The 27,941-nt window shown below is 43.8% G+C and overlaps 2 protein-coding genes across 6 annotated transcripts in view; one reads left to right on the top strand and one right to left on the bottom strand.

The window, feature by feature from the left end:
• Nucleotides 1-2,094, top strand: part of LOC144678928 (secernin-1-like) — a 152,787-nt gene extending 150,693 nt beyond the window's left edge. The window contains exon 9 of the mRNA XM_078539029.1: nucleotides 4-2,094. The gene's annotated coding sequence lies outside the window, so the exon portion shown is untranslated. The remainder of the gene's footprint in view (nucleotides 1-3) is intronic.
• Nucleotides 2,095-7,517: 5,423 nt separating this feature from the next.
• The window catches only part of LOC144678926 (WAS/WASL-interacting protein family member 3-like), a 130,602-nt gene continuing 110,178 nt past the window's right edge, over nucleotides 7,518-27,941 (bottom strand). For 3 of the 5 annotated variants that reach the window (XM_078539023.1, XM_078539024.1, XM_078539025.1), the window contains 2 exons: nucleotides 23,921-24,054; nucleotides 7,518-8,404 (listed from right to left, as the gene is read on the bottom strand). In XM_078539023.1, the coding sequence (XP_078395149.1) occupies nucleotides 8,369-8,404; nucleotides 23,921-24,054 (170 nt within the window). In that variant the 3' untranslated portion in view covers nucleotides 7,518-8,368. The remainder of the gene's footprint in view (nucleotides 8,405-23,920; nucleotides 24,055-27,941) is intronic. The other 2 variants (XM_078539026.1, XM_078539027.1) reach the window with 2 other exon arrangements.

Raw genomic sequence — 27,941 nt, 5'->3', positions numbered from 1 at the left:
CAGCTGGTAGCAATTGCCCAATTGGTCTTTGTAGGCCTCTCTGGAAAAAGAGGGCGAGAGTTCTTCAAGACAAGATTATCTCTTCAATTGAAGTACAAAAGAGAAGACTTACTTTTGCTTGGTTGGTCTCCTTTCTCAGATAGCTACTCACTGAAGTGAAAACTTCATACATCCAATTGTGTATTATCTAACCTTTGTGTCTAGTCATAGGAAAAGCCAATGATTGGTTGTTAAGTGTGTGCATGCAGATTGATATAAAGCAGGATCTTCTAAATGCTTTATGTTTGTGATTACATTCATCAAGATCATTCATTGAGCAGAGAATAATAACCAGGTGGCAAAGAAGCATGGGGTAATCTGCTCCAAGCCATGGTTGGTGCTCTTTGTATGGCATTCTTCTATTCTTGTGATAAATCTTGTCAAATTTAATTTGGACTAACCTTCATTTTGTCTGTGGTTAACATACAGGTTGTGTTTTGTGCCTCCGCATGTACTTGATATGGAATTACTTATTATTTACTACAATTAATAGCAATTGTGCTTTATGTCCCTCAGTATATCCCAGCTGCCACAGCATTGGGACTTAAACATTCCTTTATAGTCTTAGAGTCATAGAGGTCTACAGCACAGAAAAAGGCCCTTCGGCCCATCGAGTCTGCGCCAGCCAAACAAGTACCTAACTATTCTAATCCCATTTTCCAGCAATAGGCCCATAGTCTTGTATGCCATGGCATCACAACATGGCATTGACATGAATAAAAACTCTAGAACGTTGGGGAATCAGTAAATCTTATAATTTAATGAAAAATCCTATTGTGCAAGGGAGAGTGTGCTATGAGCTCTACCTGGCTCTCGGTTAGTTACATTTGTAAATTGTTCAAACTTTGCTCCTGCAATTTAAATCATCTAAATTTTCATGCATTTACTTCCTTCAGTATCACTTTTAACTACTCTTTGTTCTTTAATATCATTTCCAGGAAAGATGCAGTCAAGATATTTTCTGGTTTATTAATTGCTTTTCCTAAACTGCAGCTTTGTGCTCCTTATATCAAAGAACAGGTTCTTCTGTACGGAAAAAAAGAATGACTTTCTGTTTCATTTTATTCTCATGATTTATTAGCACTGGTTGGTATTCACGTATCTCACTGCATGCTTGGTCCTTGTACTGGGTTTTGTTTGGTAAAGTCCAGTTGATTCTATTAAGATTCATTTTGAATGTAATGTTTTGTTTCTGTCCAAGGAAATGTGGTATATTTAGTTCCTTAATTTGCTTATTAAGAACAGAAACTCAGATCACCTATTTCAGCTACAAATTTGGGCAGAATTTTCTCTCCTTCATGATGTAGTGATGAATTGTCAGTTGGTGTCATGTAATTAAGAGACCAGCACAATTACTGATCATCATTACCAAAGTTATCATCTACTTTTGAATCCTAATTAAGCCAAGTTACATTGTTTCAATAACATAAGCATTTTATGATTTGAATCCTGTAATAGCTCAAGATGACTTAGTAGCAATTAAATTGATTACGGATTTGTAAGTTTGTTCTGGCTTAATCATTAACTAAAAAATGTGTATTGAGAAAATTTGTGTGTTAACATTTTTAAGTGGTCAGTCCCCATAGGACAATAGTTGACTGACATCACTGGCCCTTAACTTGAATTGTAATCAGCTACTGCCACTTGTCATGAAACCACATGATTTGTATCTTTTCGATTGTTGCATTACTTGGGAGGCTGCACTACGCATTATGTATTGTGTACTATATGTCAAGATGGGAGTCCTTCACTTAGCAGCTGCATCTGTGGACAGCAAGACTAAAGAATATGCACTGTGTGGCAAGCTTAAGTGCTCAGTTTGGACATTGCAGTGATATAATTTCTGTTTTCTTTTGTCATGTTAGCTCTGGTCTGACAATTAATTTATTAGCTATCAAAGTATGTCATGATGGTGGAAATTTCAGCACCTCACTAAAACTGATGTCAGATTCATTTTCTCTATTTACAACCATGATATGAATTGATCTGCTTTTCTTCTGGCAGAACAGTGATGTGCAGAGAATAATAATGCTGTAATAAACTGATTAAAACCTCAATGTCTTGCATTGCACCTGTGCATATATACATCTCCTGGATCAATGGACAGTGGAAGGTTCCATTAAGTTGTAGGCCTTTTTTGTTTTGCTTGCACAAAAAAAATTGTATAACTGTTTTCTATAATTACCCACCAAATCTCTACACAACAAATTCAGGAATATCTCAGGCACCTTGGTGGTTCACATTCGGAAGCCATACACTAGCTTTGATAATCGGAAAACTTTGCCAGCATTTATTGTACAAAATAACCTTAATAACTTTTATCCCCAATTTTTGTTATCTAAGCTTTTCTAAACTCTCCAAGTTCTTTGTTGGATAATCTTCATACTCATTTGTAAATTTACTTTAAGAAATGTGCTGGATCCTTTTTATTGCCTCATTTTATAGATTCAAAACAAAATATGCCATTCTGCCAGAAAACACCACTCCAGCTTTCGCTCAATAGGGGCTCAATATCTCTGGAAGTTCACTCATTCTTGGAATGCAAAACATGAAAAAAATGGTTAATGGTGCAACAGTTTGTTGCTCAGAGAACCTCTGTGCACTGCACCATGGTGTTGTAGTATGCAGGTTTGTAGTTTTGAGATTTCCCATGTAAATGCACGATACTCCAAAATGCTGTTGTAGGGAGGTACTGTACCATGTACTGAACATGTATTCACATTCTAACAACTTGCTGCTGACTGGCATCGCACCAGCACTGAAATTCAAACACAATGCTGCTCAATTGTGTGGTAGGCAATGTTCGCTGTGTATCGTGCGAACTCTCAAACGGGTGAAACGCTGCCACTTTCCAGAGCTAGCTGCACCTCTAGCCAAGCTGTCCCAATACAGTTACAACACTGCCAATTATCAGACAGTGAAAAATTGCCCAGTTATGTCCTGTCCGCAAAAAGCAGGACAAATCATGAGAATGGTTTCAGGGATGAGGAATTTCAGTTACGTAGGTAGATTGGAAAAGTTGGGACTGTTTTGCAGAGGAGAAGGTTGAGAGGAGATTCAATTGAGGTATTCAAAATCATGAAAGGTCTGGACAGAGTAGGTAGCGAAAAACTGTACTCTCTGGTGGAAGGATCGAGAATTAGAGGTCTCATATGTAAGGTAATTGGCAAAAGAAGCAAGGGAGACATGAGAAACTTTTTCATGCAGCAAGTGGTTAAGATCTGGAATTTGCTGCCTGGAAGTGTGGTGGAGGCAGGTTCAATCTATGCATTCAAGAGGGAATTGAATTATCTGAAAAGGAAGAATGTGCAGGGTTACAGGGAGAAAGCGGGGGAGTGGCACTAGGTGAATTGCTCATTCAAAGATTCAGGACAGACTCAACAGGCTGAATGGCCTCCTCCTGTGCTGTAATTCTGTGAAATCCAATTTAATCAATTACCAGCCCATCACCTATTCTCAATTATCTGCAAAGTGACAGAAGATATTATCGACAGTGCTACCAAGCAGCACTTACCAATACATAGTTTGGGTTCCACCTCTTGGCTCCAGATCTCATTACAACCTTCGTCCAAATTTGGGCAAAAGAGCTGAATTCCCAAGCTGAAGTGAGTGACTACCCTTGACAGCAAGGCAACGTCTGAATGTGGCATCAACAAACCCTCATAAAATTGAAGTCTATGGGAATCGGGAAAGAAAGCTGTCCACTGGCATAAGTCATACTTAGCACAAAGGAAGATGATTGTGGCTGTTGGAGGCCAATCATCTCAGCCCAGCACTTTGCTGTATGAGTTCCTTGGGGCAGTGTCTTGGACCCAACCATCTTCAGTTGGTTCATCAATGATCTTCCCAAGTCAGAAGTGGGAATGTTTGCAGATGGTGGCACAGTATTCCGTTTTATTCACATTTCCTCAGATAGTAAAGCAATGCGCTAGCACATTTACCAAGAACTGGACAATATTCAAGTTGGGACTGGTAAGTGCCAAGTAACATTTGTGCCAGGCAATGACCATCTAACACGAAAGTATCTAACCATCTCCTCAATGTTCAATGGCATTATTATTGCTGAATCCCCACCATGAACATCCTGGGGGTTACTATTAATCAGAAGCTTAACTGGACCAGCCATATAAATTCAGTGGCTGTGAGAACATGTCAGAGACTGGGAATTCTGTGGTGACTAGCTCATCTCCTGATTCCCCAAAGTCTTTCAACCATCCATAAGGCAACAATCAGGAGTATGATGGAGTACTCTTTCACTGACCTGGATGAGTACAGCTCCAACAACACTTAAGAAGCTCAACACCATACAAGACAAATCACCCCACTTGATTGCCACCTCAACACCATACAAGACAAATCATCCCACTTGATTGCCACCCTATCCACCACCTTAAATATTCAATCATTCTGCTACAGGTGTACAATCTACAATTTATTAATAAGGAGTATTCAGCCAACATATGGTAACCCAGTAAAATAGCTCCCACTGAACATTGCCTGTAGTCACAAACCGTAGCAAGGAAACTTGCTTTCAAGTTTAAATCTCAATTTACCTATTTTTAATGTTGAAGAACTTTGTGGCAATTCATCACAAGGACTGTATGATGCTCACTCCTATCAGTATTGTCATGAACAGAGACATCTGCAACAGGTAGATTGAAGAAAATGAGATCAAGTAGGTTTTTTTCCCCTCATGTTGGTTCTCTCACCACCCGCCACAGGGTCAGTCTAGCATCTATGTCTTTCAGGACTCAGTCAGTAGTGATGCTACTAAGCCAATTTTAGTGATGGACATTGAAGTCCCAGAGTATATCCTGTGCCATTTTCACCAACAGTACTTCTTCCAAATGAGGTTCAATGTGAGCGTGCACTTAACCACCTACTTTCTTCCCCCAACTGAGGGAAATCAGTAAGGGGTTTCTTTGCCCATGTATGACCTGATGCCATGAGACTTCATGGGGTTGCAAAGTCAATGTTGAGGACTCCCAGGGACACTCCTTCCTGACTGTACACCACAGCACCACCACCTCTGGTGGGTCTGTCCCACTGGTGGGACAGGACATACCCAGAGATGGCGATGGAGGGGTCTGAGATATTTCTTGAAAGGTGTGATTCCATGGCTATATCAGGTTGTTGCTTGGCACATGATGCCAGATATTAGTGAAGAGGACATTACAGGTTCCATTGGGTTGGATGTGCCTTTGTCATATTTGGTGTCTAGGTTAGTGCCAGGGGAAGTGAAAAAACAATTGGCAAAACAGGTCCTTTACAATGCAATTGTGAGGGATATTTTTTCAAAAAAAGCTGGTAATTCTTTGCTTTATAATCTACTTCTCAGCTACCTCAGAATAGATGGTTTCCCAGACAAGTTCATACAAACAAATACTTTGGAGTACCTGATACTGTGAAACTTTACAAGACAAGACAGAATAAAGATGATAATTTTCAACTCAAAAGGGCCAATAATGGTGATACCAGAGCGGCCACCCATTATACCTCCTGCTGATCATGGGTGGGGTGTGTAAAGGATTGCTGCTCCACTACCATCAGTTTTTAGCCACTGCTAAAATTAAAAATTGACCCCAGGCAATGACTACTCAACCCTACAGAAGTGGTGGATATCTGGGAGAGAAACTGGCTTGTTAAGTAAACAGGGAAACCAATCATTCAGACAGAGAAGGACAAGACGGCTAAGGGTAACATACAAACTAAATCTGGTCATTATGGAGCTCGGGGGCAAGGATGTGGGAGGAGGGAGGTCTTCTAATGCAGGAGGACCACAGTGACATAGTGTTTTAATTCAGTGCTTTTTAGTGTACACCATCTTCCATTTTATTCATTTGTTAATTCAGAACTTTTGTCATTTTGTTTGAACTGACCATGTTACTACTGTGCTCAAAACAAACATTTCCATAGTTTCAAAATTAGGAACACAAGGCAATTCTTATGCAAATTCCTTCTGCAGCGTGGGCTTACCAAGTCTAATGTATCAATTCACTTGATTTGAAAGATTGTGAACTGTTGTGATTTCTACTTTGGAGATGCATTTCATATTCAGGCAGAAACTAATAATGGTTACGAGACATTCATAGGCTAGTTTTCATGTCAATTGAATTGGTCAAGATTCACAATATTATGCATTTTTATCATTATCACAATACAAGTATAAATGATCTGACGCAGCTGAAAGGGAAAATAATGGTGGTCAGCGCAGTCTCTAATTAAAGAGAGAGGCTTAGGTATTCCTGATCTGAGAGGACCTGTCCAAGTAAGCCTGAAATGAAGCAGAATAAAAGAAATAACGTCCATTTATATATTGCCTTTTACAGTTTCAAGCCATCCAAAGGCGTTTTACAGCAACTGAGATACATTTAAAGCGTTATTACTGCTGTAGTTTGGAAAATCTGACAGCCAAGCTCCCACAAACAGAAATGAAATAATGACTGGATAAGAACTCACCTGTTCTTCTTGGAGAAGTGTCATGGGATCTTTTATGTTTGCTTGAGAAGGTGAAGCCTGGATTTAAGGTCACAATTGAAGGACAGCCCCTCCAGCAATGCAGCATTTCCTCAGTTCATTTAGGTGTTTAGAATATTCCATATTTAGTTCAATTATTTATACACTAATCACTTTCTATATTTAATCTTTAAAGAATAGACTTTAAATATTCTTCAGGTGAAGTTAAAAAAAATATTAGCCTAGATTTTCATTCGGGAGAGAAGCTTGGGTGCTTGCTCACTGCTGACCTCAAAGAAAGACTTGCTGAGAGAAGCTGAAATATTCAAAACTTCATAAAAAATTAAAAATTTAGTTTCAAAACTCTAGTAATGATTCATAATGGAGACATTTAACAACACTCAGTAAATAAATTAATTTTTCAAGGCTGGATCTGTTGTACAGCAATAGTTATTATTCAGATCACAATCACCATTAAAAGCCCAGTTACACTTGATTGAACAAGGAGACACTTTTTATGGAGTTTCTAACAGCACGAGAGAGTGGAAAGGGGAAGGTCTTGCCACATAAACGGATTTAACTACTGGCTCTGGGGGAGGGGGGCTGGGGAGGGGAAAGAGGTATGGTCCATAGTGCAGCCTGTGGTGGAGCAGTGAGTGATAGAATGCAATTTCATGATTTTCCATGAATTTGCCCATTAATCTACCTCTGTGTCTAATTCAGTAAAATCAAACCAGGTTTCTGAAACTAATTACAATCACAAGTGTGTAAAAGGCTGTTGATTTTTCATCGTGTGAGAGAGTATAACTACATGAGAAAGGTTCATCTGGCAATGGCATCTTGCATACTAACATTGCAAGGAGTACATTCAATTACAAAACCACATATGGATACACAGAATTCACGCAATTAATTGTGACATCTTTAACTATTTTGTTAAACATTATTAGTTAATAATTAAAGCTGGAAGAAAACTGCAAATTTTAAGATCCCAACAAATTAGAATTACTGGACAAGAAAAGTAAATTAACTGAATTTTTACTCCTTTTAAACAGTTGACAATCTATTCATTCTGAACACCTACAAAACTTTTGTAATTAACCATGTGTAATAGTGCTCCCTGCTGGTAACAAAACTGCAGTACACAACAACCAAAAAGTGTTTTGCCATACAAATGGAAAAAGCCCCTTAAAGGGAAATGAACATTTAGGTTAATTCCTAATTCATCAAAGAATAAAAACAAACAAAAATAGTGCTGAAATTAGTGAGCCAGAACTTATTTAGATTGACCCCATCAAGTCATCATTTACTTAAAATTATTGCATGAAAATAAAGCACCCTTAAACAATCCCATTTTAAAAAGTTATCAACCATGAAAAAGTAAGTTGTAACTTAAGTAAAATATTTCTTATCAGTAGTAACATTTAATATTATCCACATTATTTGTTTCTCTTCAATGGGAAGTATTCAGATTTCCTGGTAGTTTATTTAGCTAAAAGGTTAATATACATTTTTGATATAGCAATCTAAAATAATCCTTACTAGGTTCAGACGGCATTTCTAATTGTTTTTAAAAGTTGAAAATGCACATTTACACAGTTATATTTTTTAATTACCTAATTCATAATCAAACAAGCTATTTTGCTAAAATATAAATGAATAAAATGTAATTAACAGTGGAAAAACTTTTGTCACTTTCTCAATTATGAAGGAAAGTCAGTTTCTTCAAGTGTGTGAAGAAAGCGCTGTTTTCATTTTACTGATGGGACAAGTTCATTACAGAAAAATCTTCTTTCAGTGATTTCACATGCTGTCTTCAAACTGATAGCAAAATGTGGACCCTCATCACAAGCAATGAAATGAACAACTCATCTTAACGGTGTTGTAGCCCGATGACTTTTTTGGCTAACTGGAAGAAAGGACATTTAGAAAATAATTAGGAAGTAAATCATGGTTCATTTATTCTGTCTGCTATATTCTCTAAGACTGTTCAAACAAGACTAGCAAATGGTATAGAGCAGCAAAGTTAAAGTTAAATAACGCCTCTTTACCACGAATGACAAAATCTCAACCAAGCTCAGAATGTCACAATCAAGTTTACTTATCACCACTAAAGGTAATAACTAAAACTATAATTTCACGCTGGACTTTATGCATACAAGCAGTGGCCCTGTGATAAGCACCAGGAAGCTGGGATAAAACTGCAGAGACTCTAATGCTGCCTCCTATATTAATGGTTGCTCTTCTTCAGTGTTAGAGATGATACTGTCAAAGACTTTTACAGGGTAATTTTCCAACTTTGCACAGTTGTTAAAAGGCTTTAGCCATGGAAAGCTCATATTGGAAATTCAAGCTGCATTATAAATGGTTTACCAATCATTTAAATCAATGATCCACAGTGTAGTAGAAACTGGATGTTGGACGAAGTTTGCTGCTGGTCTCCCACATCTGGAATTTGATCAAAATCCAGCCCTGACTGATGAGATAGAATTCTCCAGCTTTTCCCAGTACCATTAATCTTTGTGCCTATCTATTAATACACATCTGTATATGACGGAAGTGAACATTTCCCACTTTAGGACACAATAAATGCAGGGGAATGCTCTTCTTCACAAGAGAAGCTGAAACAGACACCAGTGACATTATTAAGATAGGTGGATACCTGACTAACCATAATGTTGGAAAATTGCTTGGATGCACCCTAATCAAAATGCCAGGTTTGCAATGGTACAGTATAAATCAAGTCAAAATGGGGTGACGAACTATCTCGTCAAGCCAACCAATTCTGCAGGCCAGGCACATCTATCTTGAGTACAGTCTCCCCAGAATCTAGGTCAGCAGATAGGCCTGAAAGCTCTGCTTGGAGACATGTTGACTTAGGGTAATTGAAGAAACTCCCTTAATTCCACCCCCCCCCCCTCCGCCGCAACATTTTGAGGCTTCTACCCTTTAGCCTTGAGACTGAGATGTCTGCTGAGATTCTCTGAAGGCTTTCAGAAATATTGCCCACTTATTGTGATGTTATATTTGTTACCATTCATTTAAATTTTCCTTACATACAATTTGAAATTCCCATCTGCTGTCTAGCTCCATCAAAATATATCCCTGAAGTTATGCTAATGAGCTAGCTATGGGATGGAATTTTACACTACCCTGCTGGTGGGTTTGAAGGCAGGGGTCTTGTAAAATACAGCATGTGGCCTGCTCAAGGAATAAGTGAAACATTGTCAAATTTGTAGATCCTTAACTTTATGACAAACATGGTTGTCTACAGGTCAGGGCTAGGAATTGTGCAGCAAGTAACTTACCTCTTGACTTCTAGCTTTTCCACCATTTACAAGGAAAAAGTCAAGAGTGTGATGGAATATTCTCTTCTTGCCTGGATGATTGTAGCTCCAAAATACTGAGTATACCTACATCACATAGACTGCAGTGGTTCAAGCCTACTTCACCACCTTCTCAAGGGCGATTAGTAATGGGCAATAAATGCTGGCTTTGCCAGTGATGCCCACATCCTATGAATGAATTAAAAATACTTTCCTGAGCAAAACGTTGTCTGCAATAATCTCCTTATAATTTGAAAACGACACTTTGGTCCAGGCTATCCGCACTTCTTTCCTAACCAATCTTTCACCTGCAACTTTGTTACCTTCTGCAGTGTTGGACGATGTCTTACATCTGGTTGTTGTTGTACTTTCATAGGATGTTTTTGAGACTTTCTTACCCTTCTTGCTTCCTCTCCTGACTTTTGAGGCAAAATTTTATAGCTCCTTCCCCAACACCGGCAGGTTTGAAGATAGTCAGGGGCTCGTAAAATGCAACATGTGGCTTGCCCTTTGCCCACCCCACCTCCCCAACCCAGACTTGTTATGGCTGGAAGTGTGGTGGGGGGGGGGGCGAGTTGGAGATGGTGGAGGCATCAGATGTCCTGCCTGCCTTGGGCCTATTGAGGACCATCACTGATCAATTAATGACCACTTAAGGGCCTCATCCTGCCCCTGTTGTTACCTTACCCAGGGGGAGGCCCATGCCAGGCAGCAGCCCATGCCAAAGTAGCCCAGCAACTGCGCAATCTGGTGTTAGGCAAAAGGGGGTTACCTCCTCTGGGAGGTCCCTGGTGCCCACTGATGGCAACTCCTTCCAAGGTTATACTCCCTTTACACTTTCATTCCAGCAACCCCAGCCTCTCAAAGCAGCCCCTCCCAACTCCCTCACTCCCCTCTCTGGGACCTGTCAGCTATATCCTGCTGTTAACCCGGACATATGTTCAGTCCCGCCTCCATTAACTCCTCTTCTTCGAGTACTGGCTGTAGTCCCAGCAATGGCCACCACTCAAACCTGGCGCTGGCAAGCCTACAGAGCTGCCGGTCATCCAATTGGCTGTGGCTGGCAGCTCTCTAAAGTAGGAATTCCTTCCCAGGTTGGGTGAAAGTCTCACCCTGAGTCAATTAATGCCCTGCCAAAAGCTAATGGCTGTGGGGGAGCCAGTATCGCGTCCCCGCCGACTCTTGGATGGTAGTATGGGTGACCCTGCCATCTGAAAAATCCTGCTCATGGAAACTGAACACACACACATGTTTCCATCAATAGCCATGCTGGTGGTAGGTGTACCAAAAGAAGAACATCAAAGTATAAATATTGATCAAAGTGTAAAATTGCCACTAACACAAAGAAATCACTTTTGTTTCAAAACTTGATAAATATTCCAGTAATTAAGTCTAATTTCAAAAACTCCAACTCTGCTGGCATTGCCTGCATACTACCGCCAAAGGCAGTACACATTAGCTGAAATCTTCCCAGCCACATGGAGGCAATTTGGGAATAGTGGGAATGTGTTCAGGGTGGAAATTCTGAGCCACGTTGGGTCTACCTCCCCATTGTGTTCCCTCTTCCAACAGCAAGCAGCCAATCAACATATTTGAAAGGGCAATTAGCCCTAATTGTGCGCGTCAATGCAATCTTAGGGAAGATGCATGGACCCTCGCTGCGTAAGGAGTCCGGCAGGTAAGGTAGTCTCACAGTGGGAAATCAGAGAGATCCCGGAAGCTGCTATCCATGGCTTTATCATGGGCATCAGGGCAAGGCTGAAACGGGCACAGCCATGGCTAAAAGCATTCTTGTGGAGAGGCCTTGACAGCTCTGGGTCTTCATTCTTAAACCCTAAGAAGTTTTATGACAGTGTCTCCATTTAGAGACACCTTCACACTTTCCATCTGACCCAACAGCATCCCAGTGGGACTGCCAGCTGTCCAGTCCTCTAGGCCCTCCCTTTGGGCCTCCTGCATCAGTGTCATGCCTGCTGTCCTTAATTGGATGGAGAACTCAGGACCTGCTTGTTAATTGGCCACCTCTTGTGAGATTGTGCCACAGGGGAACATTGCACATTGCCCTGATGCCTAAAATTTTTAAGCTGGAGAAGATTCTCCCGAGTGTGACATCATTGATGATAAAAGGTGGCTTTTTGTTCTCAAAGACCTTTTTTTAAGACTGCGGACGTAACGTCCAGATATGTCGGGCCTGTTTTTGGGTGTTGTGAGTGGTCTGAGAGTTCCAAAATGATGTCCGCTAGAGCTCTTCTGCTTGAGTCATGCCAGACACCATATTGGTGAGGGCATTGTGCACATGCAAATAGCATCTGTTAGAGGGAAGCATTGTAATGTTGATTTGACACCAGCACTGCCATTTTGGAGCTCAATCCATTCAGCAGCATGAAGGATGCCCCTGCCTCCGCCCGCGCAATTTATAGGAATCATTGCTATGATTCTACAAGTGTTTGATACTTTCCAGAGTTCTTTGAAGTTGCTAAAGTCTACATGGAGTGCTGTGAGCAGAGGCTGTACAGATAAAGACAAGCTGATGGAAGAGGGAGAAGAAGGGGGAGAAGGGCTCTTGTCAGGAGGGCTTATCCACTGAGGATGTTTAGAAATGTTTATTCTCCTCTTTGAAGCTCAGCAAGGATCAATGTGTTAGACATCTGCACTTCACTAAGGGTATCCTCACTGGTATTTTCCACATTCTGCAGCTACAATTATATCCTTTGAGCAGGACAAGGACTGCTTTGCCACTGGCGGTGAAGGTGACGGTGGCGATGAGCCTTTATGCTCCTGGCTCCTTCTAGGGTGGAGCAGGAGACACTTGCAACATTTTGCAATTTGCTTCTGCTAGAGCAGGAACAGTTGTATGAGGAAGGGAGGAGGCAACTGAGACAGCCTCACGCTTGCCAAGCTCTTTTTAAACAACTCATCCATCCCTGATACCATATCAACAAACTCAATTCCCTATTCATCACCTTACCTTCCCTCTCACTGGCCACTGTGGCTTTCGTTTGGCCACAATGCAAAAATAAATGACACCACAAAATAATGATTCCAAACCACATTTATAAAGTAAATCATGCAGTGTTGCATACCAAAATCACCATTGTGTATTACCTTAGTGTCTGCCTTGTTGCGAATATCTAGTTCACAATTTATATATTTTAGAATATAACTTTTAATTTTAGGAATTAAAGTTTAAACTGTAGAGATATGAGGGTATCTTGTTAAGAATTTGGTAGGTATCTCAAGTGAATGCACTTTAAACAAGCTTGGAGTTAATTGCAACAAAAAACTACTGCGGATGCTGGAAATCCAAAACAAAAACAGAATTACCTGGAAAAACTCAGCAGGTCTGGCAGCATCAGCGGAGTAGAAAAGAGTTGACGTTTCGAGTCCTCATGACCCTTCAGCGGGTCATGAGGACTTGAAACGTCAATTCTTTTCTTCAGCGGGTCATGAGGACTCAAAACATCAACTCTTTTCTTCTCCGCCGATGCTGCCAGACCTGCTGAGTTTTTCCAGGTAATTCTGTTTTTGTTTTGGAGTTAATTGCAGTTGAAAGCTAAACTATGTTCATCTTACAAGGTCAGGGGTAGAAATTTAAAACTAGAATAATGAATGACCCATTCCTGCGGAGTCAGGTGGAGTCAGAAGGCCTACACTTAATTCAATAAAAGCTTTAAATTATGTATGTAGTTCTCAGGTCAAAAAAAAAGGTAAAACCAGGTTGTAAACAAGAGGGTTCCTTATCAGGGCCAGCACTTCTGGGAAAAGGGTCGTAAAACTCCACGAACAATCTATATTTTTCTTATGGGTTACAGAATCAAAGAGTTGTGTTGAAGATAAAATAATTTGTTTGCATTTCTATTTGAACCAAAGAATGCCACTTTGCCATAGAGATAATGAATCAGGATGGAGCCTTGGTTAGAAGGTTCTTTTGTTTAATTTATCAGTGTGTGTTTGCTGACAGAAGTATGGAGTTCAGTTTTTGGGACAAAGGCAGTTGCAGCTTTGCTTCAGTGTAGACTGCATCTCACCAGATTGAGATGATAGTTAGTTGGACCTGCACTTCAAGCAGAGAAAGTATTAACTTCATCATTCACCACATGGAATGCTGGTGGGGCTCTATCTCAATTTGGATTTTGTGAGGGGAAAAAATGAAAAGCCTACTCCTGCTCCTAAGTCCTACGTTCCTATTTGCTCCAGCTTGCAGGTGATGGAAGAAAGCCAAAATGGTCCTCACAGAGCCTTGTGGTGGAAAGCAGTCATAAGAGTTAGCATTAAGGCTGTGGAAAGGCAGCTAGGTAACTGCCGGCAACCCGAACAAGTAGCTGAGGCATCCACACACATGGGGCTGAATTTTCCCCCGTTGGGGGGGAAGTTGATGGGCAGGCGCGTACGAGCACGCTTCCGATTGGCGCCCCCAATCGGAGGTGCGGTGCCATTTTACGTGGGCGAGCCAATTAAGGCCCGCCCAGCTTGATGTCCGCAGGGAAGCGCTATGTGCTCCCTGTGCAAGCGGGAGGGGGGGGGGGTGCGGAATTTATAAAATCGAGAGTGCGCTCTTTCGCACATGAAAGAGCGCACTCTTCCTGGGGCTAAGAGTACTACCTCAGGGAATTCGGGTGTACATGTAAAAAAGATAAAAATAGAAAAATAAAATTTCCCTTACATGTCACATGAGTTGGAACGTGTCCATAATTTTTACAAAATCTTTATTAAAATTTTTTTTAAAGCCTACATGAAACCTCATCCTGCCCGTGGATGAGGTTTCATGTTTTTTCTAGTTCCCGCCGGGGCTCCTGACCTGCCTGCCAATTAATTACTTAATTGACCCTGTCAATGGCTTCAATTGGCCATTGACAGGTCGGCGGGCACGCAGCTGATTTTGCTGCGCTCCCGCCTTCCTGAAAATTTAAATGGGACTTCCCCCCAACGTCACTGCGCGTCATTTTACATGTCGACGAGCGGGCCCCGCCCCCGCTCGCCAACTCGTAAAATTCTGCCCATGAGGTCTGTAAAGAAAAGATGAAGGGTCACATAGCTAAAAAATGCTAATGACCCCATAGAAACTAACCTTGGAGGATAACTGGAAAACTGAGGACAATTAAAGTGAATTCCAGAAGGCAGTGGAATGGCTCTGATGAAGAGTCATTTGGACTTGAAATGTTCATTCTGTTTCTCTCTCCACGGATGCTGCTAGACCTGCTGAGTTTTTCCAGCATTTTCTGGTTTTGTTGCAGATTTCAAGCATCTGGAGTATTTTGCTTTTATTTTAGGCAGTGGTTGGTCCCTAAACAAGTGAATGCACCTTCAAGATAGTTGTAATGTATAAGGGAGTTTTTGGGGGGTAGTAAAAAGTAAAGCTGAGTTCATAATATATGTAGTTGTAAACTATAGTGTTAAGTTAATAATGCTTACTTTGTTTAATTCTTTTTGATATACGATAAAATTTGTTTTTGTTTGAAAATGTGAAATCTTCTGGCATAGTTCTGTCAGTTAATTGGCTGCAGCATGGCTGGTGGAAGGTTGCGGACCTTTAGAGGAGGAGACTACTGCAGATGGTCTTGGCGAACCACCTGGAGCAGCTCTGACCAAGAAATCATGTCTAAGGACTGCACCATCTTGACATGAGTGGCAGCAGTTTGGACTGGCTCGCTGACAGGTAACAGTAACGGCACTGGTAGAGTAACAGGGTTGGGAGGATGAATTTATTCTTCCTAAGAGATGCCAACATATTTCTGGAGCCACTGTCATCTCCCAGGGCAGCACCCAGCAATCCTAGTAATGCGTTGGGTACAGATTACAGGACTTCAGTGAGACTCTTCAATCCCATTTGAGTACTAGTATCTACAGCCATGATGGCAGCAGCCTTACCTTGCATGACTTCAGTCTGAGCTTCCAGTCAGTGCCTGGATGGCCCCTGCTTGTGCTACAATGGAATTTAAGACACCAGCCTCAGAGGCTGCATCATGGTTGGGTCCACAAGTGTGCTAATGGAGTTGGCCACAAGTTCCATGCTAGAAAGGATGGTCTCCAAGCTCTGCACCAAGCCCTGTGAAAAGGTGGTACTGGGCTCCTCAATGCTCCTTGATATTGAACACAGGCTGCCAGTGTACCAAAAATCTCACTGCTCACGTACTTATTAACCTTTTTCTCTAGCCTGCCACATTAAAGTGCTCATCTGAATCCTCCATAACAGAACTCCTTTGCAATCTCCCCCTCTGCGAAGCTAGTACTGCCTTGAACCCTGCCCTGTCAGCAGGCCACTCAAGCCCAGTGACTCATTACATGCATATCCTGTCTCTAATCTATGCTCCAAACATTCAGTGTCAGTATCTGAGCTGGTGGCTGCAAGCAAGAGTTTAAGTCACAGTGTTTCTTCATTATCACTGTCTTCTTGCTCCTCCAACTATTGTTCTTCCACCACTGCCTGGCCAGGGTGCAGTCCTTGGGTATATGAAAGGAGAAAGGGACAAAATTAGGTTTGTTATGAGAGGGTGGTGGTGAGGGCAGTGTAGGGGGAAGGAAGTAAGTGGTGCATGCTTACACTACCTTAATCTTCTAAATCAGAAGCTGAGGGAAAAGTGGGATATGAGAAGGAGGATTACGTATCAAAATACCATCATCTTCTATAGTAGCAGCTCCCCCACTTGCATTGGCCTCAGCAGTGGCCGCTCCAATGATGATGAGCAGCAACTCCTCTACAGGGGTGAGGACATGCAGTCACACCTATCCCTCACCAGTTAGCACCTGCTGCCTGCAGTTGTGTGCCACCTTGTTCTGCAAGAGACAGGGAGTTGTGCAAGTGAGTGTGGTGCAATCTGCCAATTATTCAACCATGATAGCCACATCACCAAACGTATGCAAGCTGTGAGAAATGGGTGAGGCTTGCAGTTGAGCTAATTGCGTAAGGATGAGGTGAAGCTTTGAATATTATTTATGAGTCCTGACTGATAGACATTTGATAGGCAAGAGCAGGAGATTTAATGCATTGAAAAGTGTTTGAGGCTAGAAGTCCAGTTGGTGGGGTAAGTTATTTGAAGTTGCATTCACTGATGTTGGCCACTCATCTGAAATAGTGAACTTTTTGTAGCACTTTTGCATCCAGGTCCTCAGGACTTGACCCCTGGCATTGACTGCCACAGCTATCCAGTCCCACTGCCTTCTCATTCTTTGTCCAGAGGGCCTATTGGCCTCTTTTGGATATAATACATCTCTCCTTCTTCTACACCTCCTCAACCAAAGCCTCAAATGCTGGGTCGTAAAATCTTGAAGCCTGTTCTCTCCCATGGTTTTGCTATTTTGTGTCTTTCTCCGGTCAGAATCAGTTTTAGATTGATTTCCAGCACCTGCTCCAGCCATAATACAACTCTCATTAAAGATATGCAGGTTGGCTTTCAGAGATGCAAGTCGGCTTTAACTGGTACTAAACTCGGACAAATTTTGGCCCCCTGCTGAGGGGCAGAATTTTGTTTGTCGGGTGGGCGAGCCTAACCAAATCGGCAGCGGGCGCGTAGCCAATCTCCGCCGGCGAAAAACGCTGCACCGCCATTTTGCGCGGGTGGGCCAATTAAGGCCCGCCCAGCGCGTTTCAGACTCCCGTGTACAGCAGGAAATTCAAATGTGCGGCGGGCGTGTACAGACTGCCGGTTCCAAAGGGGAAATGGCACTCTGTATAAAGAAAGGCCAGGCTGCCTCCTTTAGGCTGTTCACCATGGCCAGCGACCAGTCTGCACAGCAGGCTCGAGAGGAGGGCAGGGCAGAGGAGGAGGGGGGCGGGCTGCAGGGTAGGTCAGCGGAGGGGGTCACTGTGCCCCTCGGTTCTCCGATGCCTGCCTTGCTGCCCTCCTGGAAGAGGTGTCACATCGTCGGGAAGTGTTGTTTCCTGATGATGGGAGGATGATGGGAGGAGGATGGCCCCCACGTGACCAGGCAAGCAAGGCAGGAGGTGGCAGAGGCAGTAAGCTCTCAAGATGCTGTGCGGTGCACAGGAACCCAGTGCCACAAATGCTTCAATGATTTGTTGCGCTCTGGCAGGGTGAGTACCATGTCAGCCTTGGCCACTTAACCCAGCAGGTAGCCTTAGCCTTTGAGGTCCCCCCACCACCCCATGTCTTAGTGTCGATACTGCATTGGGCATTTGGCGCACGCTGGGTGGGCAAACAGATAGTGACCATGCTTACATCAGCCTTAGTGGTTGAGGAGAAGATGGGTTCTCCCCGCAGCATATGTTGGTGTTTGTCGCATTTGAGTAGTCTGGGGGCAACCTGCAGGGGAGGCAGCTAGACACATACTCAGAACTCCAACACATGTCATATTGATGGTGATGAGATGGTGGACGGGGAGCCTCAAGGTGTCGTGGCCAAGAGCCATCTGCTGGCCTTGGCACCGCACCTAGTTGCGCCTCCTTGCCATGGGCGCTAAGACCCGTGTGTTATTCAAAATGATGGGTGCCAAATGTGTCCAAGATGGCCATTGGGGGAGAGGGTTGGGAGCAGCCGTACTATCTTCTGGGGACTGATCACCAGTAGTGTGGACAGAAGCCGCTTGAGGCCTCGGATGGGCCACTGTGGTTGGGGTGCAGCGTGCGCGTGCAGAGTACATGAGTGATCAGCCCCAATAAATGCTCTTCTCTGTTCTGCAGGCAAAAACAGAGCACAATATGAGGAACCGTTTGCGGACAGGTGGTGGACACGCCGTGCTGCAGCACGTAAACACATTTGAAGAGCAGGCCATGGAGCTGGGGAGGAGGCAAGCGGCCAGGTCGGCAGGTGTCAGCGAGGCTGGGGTGCAGCAGCCAGGTATTTGAGGGCCACAGTCCCATCCACTCTGTCTCCCCACCATCCAAAGCACTGGTGGTTTCTGCAATCGTTAATGCAGCAACACTGCTCATTCACAGACTGATACAGTAAGATGTGTAGGTCATACACAAAGGTCCCTCAGCCCCTTGAGGATGCGCATCTCTAGCACCTTCCAAAGTCGCCTTATCCCATTTCTGACCACTATCCCCATGGCCTAACATGCCATGGCACCGCTGCTGCACATCCAATGACTTATTGCATCTTAGGAGGGTTTGTACCTCCACCACCCTTTCAGCCAGTGCGTCCCACATTAACTCTGTCCAAAAGGTCCTCAGCACCTCACCTGTCAACCTCATGGTACTCAACTTAAATAAATGCCACCATGTTAGTCATCCCTGCACTGAGGGAAAATGTTGCCTTCTGTCCACCCAGTCTATGCCTCTCATAACGGTGTGAAGGTCAATAATGTGACCTGTCAATCTCCTGTGCTCCATTGCAAATGTCGCAAGTGTATGCAATGTTTCCTCATAACTCCAACTCTCCAGGCCAGCATGCATTCAGGTCAGGAACCTCTGCACTCTCCCCACTCCAATGCCATCCCTCCCATGTAGCGCAGGTCACAACTGAACGCAGAAGTGTAGATGTGGCCTCGACAGCGTTTTCTGCACTTGTAACATGACGTCCCTTTTCCTACATTCTATTCCTCGGCTAATAAAGGCAAGTCTGGCTTCCACCTTGTTAAACGCCTTACGTTCCTGTTCTGCTACCTTAACGGGTCTGCCCAGCAAGGTCCCTGTAATTGTCGTGACTTTCCACGGTCCTATCATTAGTCATGTATTCCCATACCTTGTTTGTCTTGCCCAAGTGCTTAACTGCACACTTATCCACATAACATTTCATGTGACATTCCTTAGGCCATCTGACCAGCATGTCTGTATGCGCATGTAATGTTTGGGCCTCCTCTTGACTATTTACCACCCCACCAATGTTCGTCTCCTTAGGTTCTTGAAGGCTGAGCGCATTATGAGTCTGGGGGGAAAAGGGATGAAAGGTGTTACTGACTGAACGCTAACTGATGCACTGTCCTTGTTGGTAATTTCAGCATCACCACCGCATGGCCGCCAGGAACAAGTCCAGAGCCCCCCCTCCACACCTGAGGGGCGTCAATTGCAACTTGCATCACAGCATTTCAGCGAGCCAGGCACCTGCGCAGCGACAACCACATCGGTGGGGATAATGATGTCGGCTAGTGTCCCGGGGCACAGTGGAGAGGGTACTTCACAATCGCTGGAGGAGATGGCACGGACAGAGAGTGCCGATGTCGCCAGCAGCCAGAGGACTGCAGGGGACCAGGCACATGCTGAGTCAGGCAGTGATGATGTGCCTCTGGAGATGTCAGCCATGCAGCAGCTACAGGACAAGTGGTAGGGTGCGCGGGAACATCTGACAGGGTTGCATGAGGGTGTGCTTCACTTGGTCTCTGTGGTGGAGGAATGCAGGCAGAGTGTCAGTGAAGGCATGAACCTTAGGACAGAGCTTCAGGCTTCCTCCATTGAGAGATTAACGACTCTCATGGAGAGGGGCCTCCAACAGATTGAGAATCATCTTATTGGGTTACGCTCTGACCTGCAAGCCCTCACAGCGGTAATGGCCACAGGTGGTCATTGGCAATGTGCGAGATGTTCTGGGTACCAAGTGTCCCAGCTTGGTGCCCATCCATCTGCGGTGAGCAGGGAGGTCCAATGTGACATCTCGTCAGCGCAGCAGCTGCCTGTCGTCGCTGCGAGCTCCTCTCAGGGTGCTCCAGATGAGGGCAGCATCTCCTCCGCCACTCTGCCAGTGACCGTTGCATCCGTTGAGGCTGCGACAACTGGGGAGGTGCCAGTTCTGGAACTGGCCACTCCCTCCCAGATGGGGCCAGCACAGGCTCCACGAGCCAGAGGACGGCCGCCAAGGTCATCGAGGCCAACAGGACAGCAGAGTCAGCAGGTTGTCTCATAAGCACCGGGCTCACCTGCTGGCGCCTTGATGGCCACATGTGTGCAGCCTATTGCACCCTGGACGCGGGGGAAGCCAGCAATGGCCACGAAGCCTCTGGCTCGCTCTGTCTGGCTTGCCTGGTCACAGTGGAAGTGGATGAAGGTCAATGCACGTCTGAACAGAGCACCTGTAACCTGCTTGACACAAGTGTGGACAGCTGATTGGGAGACACCGCAAAGATCACCCGCCGAGCCCTGGAAGGAGCCAGATGCATAGAAGTGGAGGGCAACTGTGACCTTGAGAGCCGCTGGCATGGGGTGTCCACCCACACAGTTAGGGGAGATCTCAGGGCCAATCATCTGACAGACATAGTTCACTGTTTCCCTTGACAGTTGAAGCCTCCTTCGACACTGCACCTCAGGCATATTGAGGTAGCTGCTTCGCCACCTGCATACCCTGGCAGCAGGATAGCGGTGTTTTCTGTGGCCCCTTCCACCTTGGACAACCTCTTGGCCCTGCGCCCCTTGTGCCTGCGCCTGGCCTCCCAAAGGTGGCTCCCCTGAAGGCTGATTGTTCACTCCTGGCCTCCTCCTTATTCTATCCCTCCCTTCCTCCTCAGAGGAGCTGCCTCCAGTGGAGATGTCAGAACCCATACCCCCAGGCTCAGTGGAGGCCTCCGGAAAGCTGCAAGCCCGAGAAAGATGACTGTCTGCAGACTGCTGAGCTGAAGCTTCAAAGTACAGAGAAAGCTATTGGAAATCAATCTGAACTGCTAACAATCACACAGGCAAGTTTAAAACACTTTCTGCAATAAATACTTCAGATAAAATATTAACAACCCCTCTGAGCCCACATATATCACCCATGGATGAGGTTTGTTAAAAAAATCACTTACCCGCCTGCCCGTTGTGTCCATGCACCGAGCTGAAGTTCACACGGGCACCTCAAAATCGGCATCGATTGCCGAGTTAAGGGCCTTAACAAGGCCTTTAATTAATGGCGGGCACGCGTCGCACTTCATCGCGCGCCCGCCCAGCTAAATATCGCGATGGCGTGTGCTGACGTCAGCACGCTCGCCCAACATCAGCACGTGACATCTTAAGCACTGATGTGTGGCTCCGCCACCCGCACATCATACATAAAATTCTGCCCGAGGTGTGCAGCCACTCAACAGCGCAGGTAGCTCTGGCTGCACACTCCAGTCATGGTAATGAGTAGGCATTACGCCTGCAAAAGGCGCCGATTAATCATGCATTGTGATCCCCTACATCTGTCTTCAGGATTATCAAATTTTGTGGTCTGCATTCCAAAGTTTACACAAATGAAAATGGGAAACATGAATTAATCATAGAAACTAGATGTTAGTGGAGTATTAAGTGTATTGAATATCAGTTGCTTAAAACCCTATTGTTCAGTGTCCCTGAACTAGTGATTCAAGGATAGGGAGTTTTCTTCCCATTATTTCCTCAGTGAGTAAAGTAGAGATTGGTTCATACAGATTAACTCAGTGTCTGTTTTGTAACATTGTAATCTTCAACATTCCACTGGCTGGAAATGTGAGCCAAAGCAAGTTTCGTGAATTCCCAAAATGGCTCTAGCAACCAAAGAACATCTCACAAAACAGAAAAAAGCATATACAAATACAACCGTGGCAAGGAATAAAGCAAGTGAACCAAAATCATTCACATGATGGATTTTAACTAATTGGCTGGCCAGCCGATAGTGCCGGCGGGAAAGCAATTTATTTGGTGGCCTAGGTCTCATTACCATGCCAGCATCAGACTGAAAGGGCAAAACAGGCATCCAACTGCAGTTCACCAGCTCGGACAGGTGGCCCAGAGACTGAACCAGCCAACAGGAAAGTATGTGGTTTCAGAATTATTCCTTGATGAGCCCCTATGTACTTGTCTCAGACTAATACAGGATACAAATCATAAATAGCTGACAGGTTCATGCTATACTCGATACACTCACATCGTGTATTGGAAAGGTTAATCAGAAGTAAATTTAAAAGTTTAAGGAAAAAATGAATGCAATGCCAGATGAAAAAAATTGCTCCATTTCCCAGTACTGATGTTCCTCACCTTGATCAGACTAGACATCTCATTAATAAAAATAACAAGCTACACTCTCCAAAGATAACTATGGTGCTGAGTGATAAAGACCAGGGAGTTCAAGATTCATGGTTAGATGACCTCGGCCTAGATGGTGCTAGGAGTGTGAGTATTCCCCTCTCTGTCCTTGTACTGGGGGAGGAACCAAGATAAACTTAAGGTCCATTCCTAATTGCTATCGACTGGCCCTTACTATAAGCATGGACACCAAATAAAGTAGGTGCAGGCTCAGCTGTTTGTCACCGAGGTCAACTAGCTTGCTCAAACAATCAGTAAAGTGCGTTTTTAAGGGTGAGAGAACGCTTAAAAATAAGAGATTAATTATGCTATTTTGATTTTAAAATATTGGTGCTTAGAAAATATGGTAAAGGCACTAAATATGTTCTCATCTCATTAGGCACTACAGAAGAAGTTGAGTCTAATTCACAACTTTCTTTTCGTTGTCAATCAATAATTTTGTAAATATCCAGCAATAGTGCACATTTTGTGCTGATATGATACAATCTTTCCCGCCCCGTCCTCTACAAACAATCTGTGGAGTATTTGCTATCAGTAGTGACACAATCTGCCAATGGCTGTTTACAGACTATTTGATGAATTTGCAGTATAAGCAGTCATTGTGTAGTCATCTTCCTAAACCTTAAAAAGTACCCAAGTTTTATCACCATTACATTTAGAAAAGAGGCAACTGCAGAAATTTTCATGGCAATCAGGAACCAGTGATTGTAGCTTTGTGCATGTGTTTTGAGCTGTATTTTCCCAAACACAAAGAGCAGTATAAGCAGACAACAGGACCACAGCTGTCCACAAACATCACTCTCAGAAACATGCCTATATTACGTTACTTTGTGCAGTATAATAGGAGCGTTAAACTCTTCATTTTGCACCCTCTCTCTTCACTATATATTCTTCCCTTTTCCCCTCTTCAGTTTCCAGTTTTAACCCTTGTATTTATCCCTGTATCAAATCTAATTGCTATTTAGGGTGTGGCAAGAAATAACTTGCTGTAAAATACTATGTAGGAAAAAAAGCTATAAATTAAAAAGCATGCACAGAGAAATATAAGGAGTAATTTTAAATTAACCCAGCCAACAATATGAAGCAATCAAACTGACCACCCATTTTATACCATACTTCAAATCCTTTGAAGTCAACTGATAGCATCAACTTCCCACCAAGGGCATTTGGTTAAATTATTCACCATTAACACTGTAATACTGAATTGACAAGTGATGTGCTTACCTCTGGGCTGCTTGCTTGGGTATGTCCTGGGAAACGATTTATATTCATCTGGAGGTGGAAGGTCTTCAACTGAATGAAAATTATACTTTGACTCAAAGTCATCTGTGGAATGCAAATAATTGGACATTCACCACTAAATAAGAAACAATCTAACTTTCTTTTAAAACTTTCTTTTAAGTTTATCCAAAGTGAATTTTTCAGATGTAGTTGCAATTAAAATACAGTTTACATTAACATGAAACATATATTCCACAAAAAGGGATCAGAGTTGAATTTCCACTTGAGGGTTTCCCAATCACTTGCTGTTTCTTCAGCTGAAGATGTGTGGAAACCCCAGCGAAGTTACAGCACCCAATCGGAAACCACCAACCTCGTGAAAAATCAACTCAATTATATTTAATTTTGGCTATCAATCCACAAAATCACTCAATATCCTTTATATTCATAACATATTAAAAGGTTATAAATGCTTCAAGAAAAATATCTGCTGAAATCCTATCTTTGAACGTTCTACCACCAAGTCCAATTTTCATAGATTTTATACTTTCTTAACGAGCATTATAGTTAGTAGTGCCACACTAACTGTGCTCTGAGAGAGCTAAGCTGTTCCCTAAATAGTGTTGATATTTTCATGATGGATACTAAGGGTCAAGGAGAAATAAATCTTTCAGAAGCTACTAATAAATTGTCCAATTTTGCCATCAATTCCACAATTTTTCAATAAATCCTTTAGAATTCATTAGAAAATGTAACCATCAAGAAATTAATTGAAGCATAGAAATTTACAGCACAGAAGGAGGCCATTCAGCCCATCATGCCTGAGCCAGCTGAAAAAGAGATATCCAGCTTAATCCTACTTTCCACCTCTTGGTTTTGGAGACTGTAGCACTTCAAGTGCATATCCAAGTTTTTTTTTTAAATACAGTAAGGGTTTCTGCCTCTATCACCCTTTCAAGCAGTGAGTTCCAGACCCCCCACCACAATCTTGGGTGAGCAAATTACTCTTCAACTCCCTTTTAATCCTAGACCAGTTACTTCAAATCTATGACCCCGGGTTATCGACCTCTCTGCTAAGGTAAATAAATCCTTCCCATCAACTCAATATTGGCCTCATAATATTATACACTTCAACTGAATCTCCCTTCAGCCTCTTATGTTTCAAAGAAAACAATCCCAACCTAACCAAACTTTCCTCATAGTTAAAATTTTCCAGCCCTAGGAATATCCTCATAAATCTCCTGTGTACCCTCTCTAATGAGATCACATCCTTCCTGCAATCTGGTGACCAGAACTGTACACAGTACTCTAGTTGTGGCCTATCTAATGTTTTATACAGTTCTAAGATAACGTCCTTGCTCCTTGCTCATATTTTTCTTGTCTCAGTTAATGAGAGAAATTCATATCATAAGCCTGGAACATCCAATATCAGCACTGTTTACACCAGAATGGTTACTGGCTTCTTTAGGAATAACATATGTGTACTTTGAGCTGATGAAAGGTTGTTGATCTGAAATGTTAACAATGGGCCTTAACTTCCTCGGAGTGATAATCAGTGTCGGATTGCCACTCTGTGCCCAATTACTTACATGATTTTTCTTCCAATCTTATCTCGCCAGACCTTCTGACTCAGGCTGGGTGAGATCCAGGCAGTGCAGCACATCCCCAAGGTCCAGCATCGAAGTCCAGTGAAGGAGGACACACCCCCTTTTTTACAGCACTAGCTGCTGTAAACTAGGTAAGTTAAAGGCCCCATTGAAATTTAAACGTTCTTGACAGGCCAGGGAGAAGTTAAGTGTCTAAGGTAAATGGATGGGATTTGGAAGGGTTGGGGGTGGGATTAGAGATCAGAAAGGGGTATCAGAGGTCGGGCCATGGTGGGTGGAGTGGGGGGTGCAGGGAAGTAGTGATTGGGGGGGACGAGGATTAGGGATGGGGGAAACAAATCGGGCCTCAGTGGGGGGAGTGGGGGGGTGTGTCAGGTCTTGGGGATGGTGGGATTCAGACTGTGGGGGTGTTCCGGTTGGGTCGGGTAAGGCCTGCAGTGGGGGGAAATCGGTTAGGGCCTGTGGGGAGGAGGGCGTCAGGCCTCGGGTGTGTGTGTAGGGATGAGAGTGCGGCCTGTGCGAGTGGGGGAGTCGTTGGCGGGTGGGGTTGGGGAATACCATGGGGTGGTGGTTGGTCGGGGGGGGGGTGTGAGGGGAGTCCTCAGTGAGGGGGGGTTCAGGGGTGTGTTTTGGGGGGGTTCCTGTGGGGAAGGTCAGTCTGGATCTGTACAGTAGTTACCCAGACGTTAATTCTTCTAACATTTTCTGGGTAACTATTTTTTTTATTCATCATGAGATGTGGGCATCGCTGGCTAGGCCAGCATTTACTGCCTATTCCTAATTGCCCTTAAGATGGCGATGCAGAGCTGCCTTCTTGAACCACTGCAGTCCATGTGGTGTAAGTACGCCCACAGTGCTGTTAGGGAGGGAGTTTCAGGATTTTGAACAAGCTACAGGGAAGGAAGAACAGTATATTTCCAAGTCAGACTGGTGAGTGGCTTGAAGGGGAACTTCCAATGTTCCCATTGTCCACTGCTCTTGTCCTTCTAGATGGTAGTGGTCATGGTTTTGAAAGGTGCTGTCTAAGGAGCCTTGGTGAGTTCCTGCAGTGCATCTTGTAATGGTACACACCACTTCCACTGTGCTGGAGGGAGTGAATGTTTGTGTGTTGGGTGCCAATCAAGCAGGCTACTTTAGACTGAATGGTGTCAAGCTTTTTGAGTGTTGTTGGAGCTGCACACTCCTGACCTGTGTCTTGTAGATGGTGGACAGCTTTGGAGAGTCAGGGGAGTTAGTCACCGCAGGATTCCTAACCTTTGAAATGCTCTTGTAGCCACAGTATTTATATGGCTAGTCCAGTTCAGTTTCTGGTCAATGATAACCCCCAGGATGTTGATAATGGGGGATTCAGTGATAGTAATACCATTGAACATCAAGGGGCAATAGTTGGATTCTCTCTTGTTGGAGTTAGTCATTGCCTGTCACTTGTGTGACGCAAATGTTACTTGCCACTTGTTAACCCAAGCCTGGATATTGTCCAGGTCTTGCCACATTTGGACATGGACTGCTTCAGTATCTGAGGAGTCACAAATGGTGCTGAACACTGTGCAATCATCAGCAAACATTCCTATTTCTGACCTTATGATGGAGGTAAGGTCACTGATGAAACAGCTGAAGATGGCTGGGCTTAGGACACTACCCTGAGGAACTCATGCAGTGATGTCCTGGAACTGAGATGATTGACCTCCAACAACCACAGCCTTTTTCCTTTATGTTAGGTATGACTCCAACCAGCAGAGAGTTTTCCCCCGATTCCCACTGGCCCCAGTTTTGCTGGGGCTTCTTGATGCCACACTCTGTCAAATGCTGCCTTGATGTCAAGGGGAATCACTCTCACCTCACCTCTGGAGTTCAGCTCTTTTGTCCAGTTTGAACCAAGGCTGTAATGAGGTCAAGAGTCATGAGGTCATGACTCCTTCCATCACTTTACTGATGATTAAGAGTAGACTGATGGGGTGGTAATTGGCTGAGTTGGATTTGTCCTGCTTTTTGTATACAGGACATACCTGGGCAATTTTCCACATTACCAGGTAGATGCCAATGTTGAAGCTGTACTGGAACAGCTTGGCTAGGGGTGCAGCTAGTTTTGGAGCACAAGTCTTCAGTACTATTGCTGCAATGTTGTCAGGGCTCATAGCCTTTGCGGTAACCAGTGCCTCAGCCGTTTCTTGATATCACGTGGAGTCAATTGAATTGGCTGAAGACTGGCATCTGTAATGCTGAGGACCTCCAGAGGCGTCTGAGATGGATCATCCACTCAGCACTTCTGGCAGAAGATTGTTGCAAATGCTTTAGCAATATTGCTCCCCCATCATTGAGGATGGGGATATATGTGGAGCAGTAAGTTGTTTAATTGTCCACCACCATTCATGACGAGATGTGGCA

This window comes from Cetorhinus maximus, chromosome 3 (genome assembly GCF_964194155.1).
Source record: "Cetorhinus maximus chromosome 3, sCetMax3.hap1.1, whole genome shotgun sequence".
NCBI lineage: Eukaryota > Metazoa > Chordata > Chondrichthyes > Lamniformes > Cetorhinidae > Cetorhinus > Cetorhinus maximus.
The sequence above is the reverse complement of the archived record's forward strand: the minus strand, read 5'-3'. Positions and strand labels throughout refer to the sequence as shown.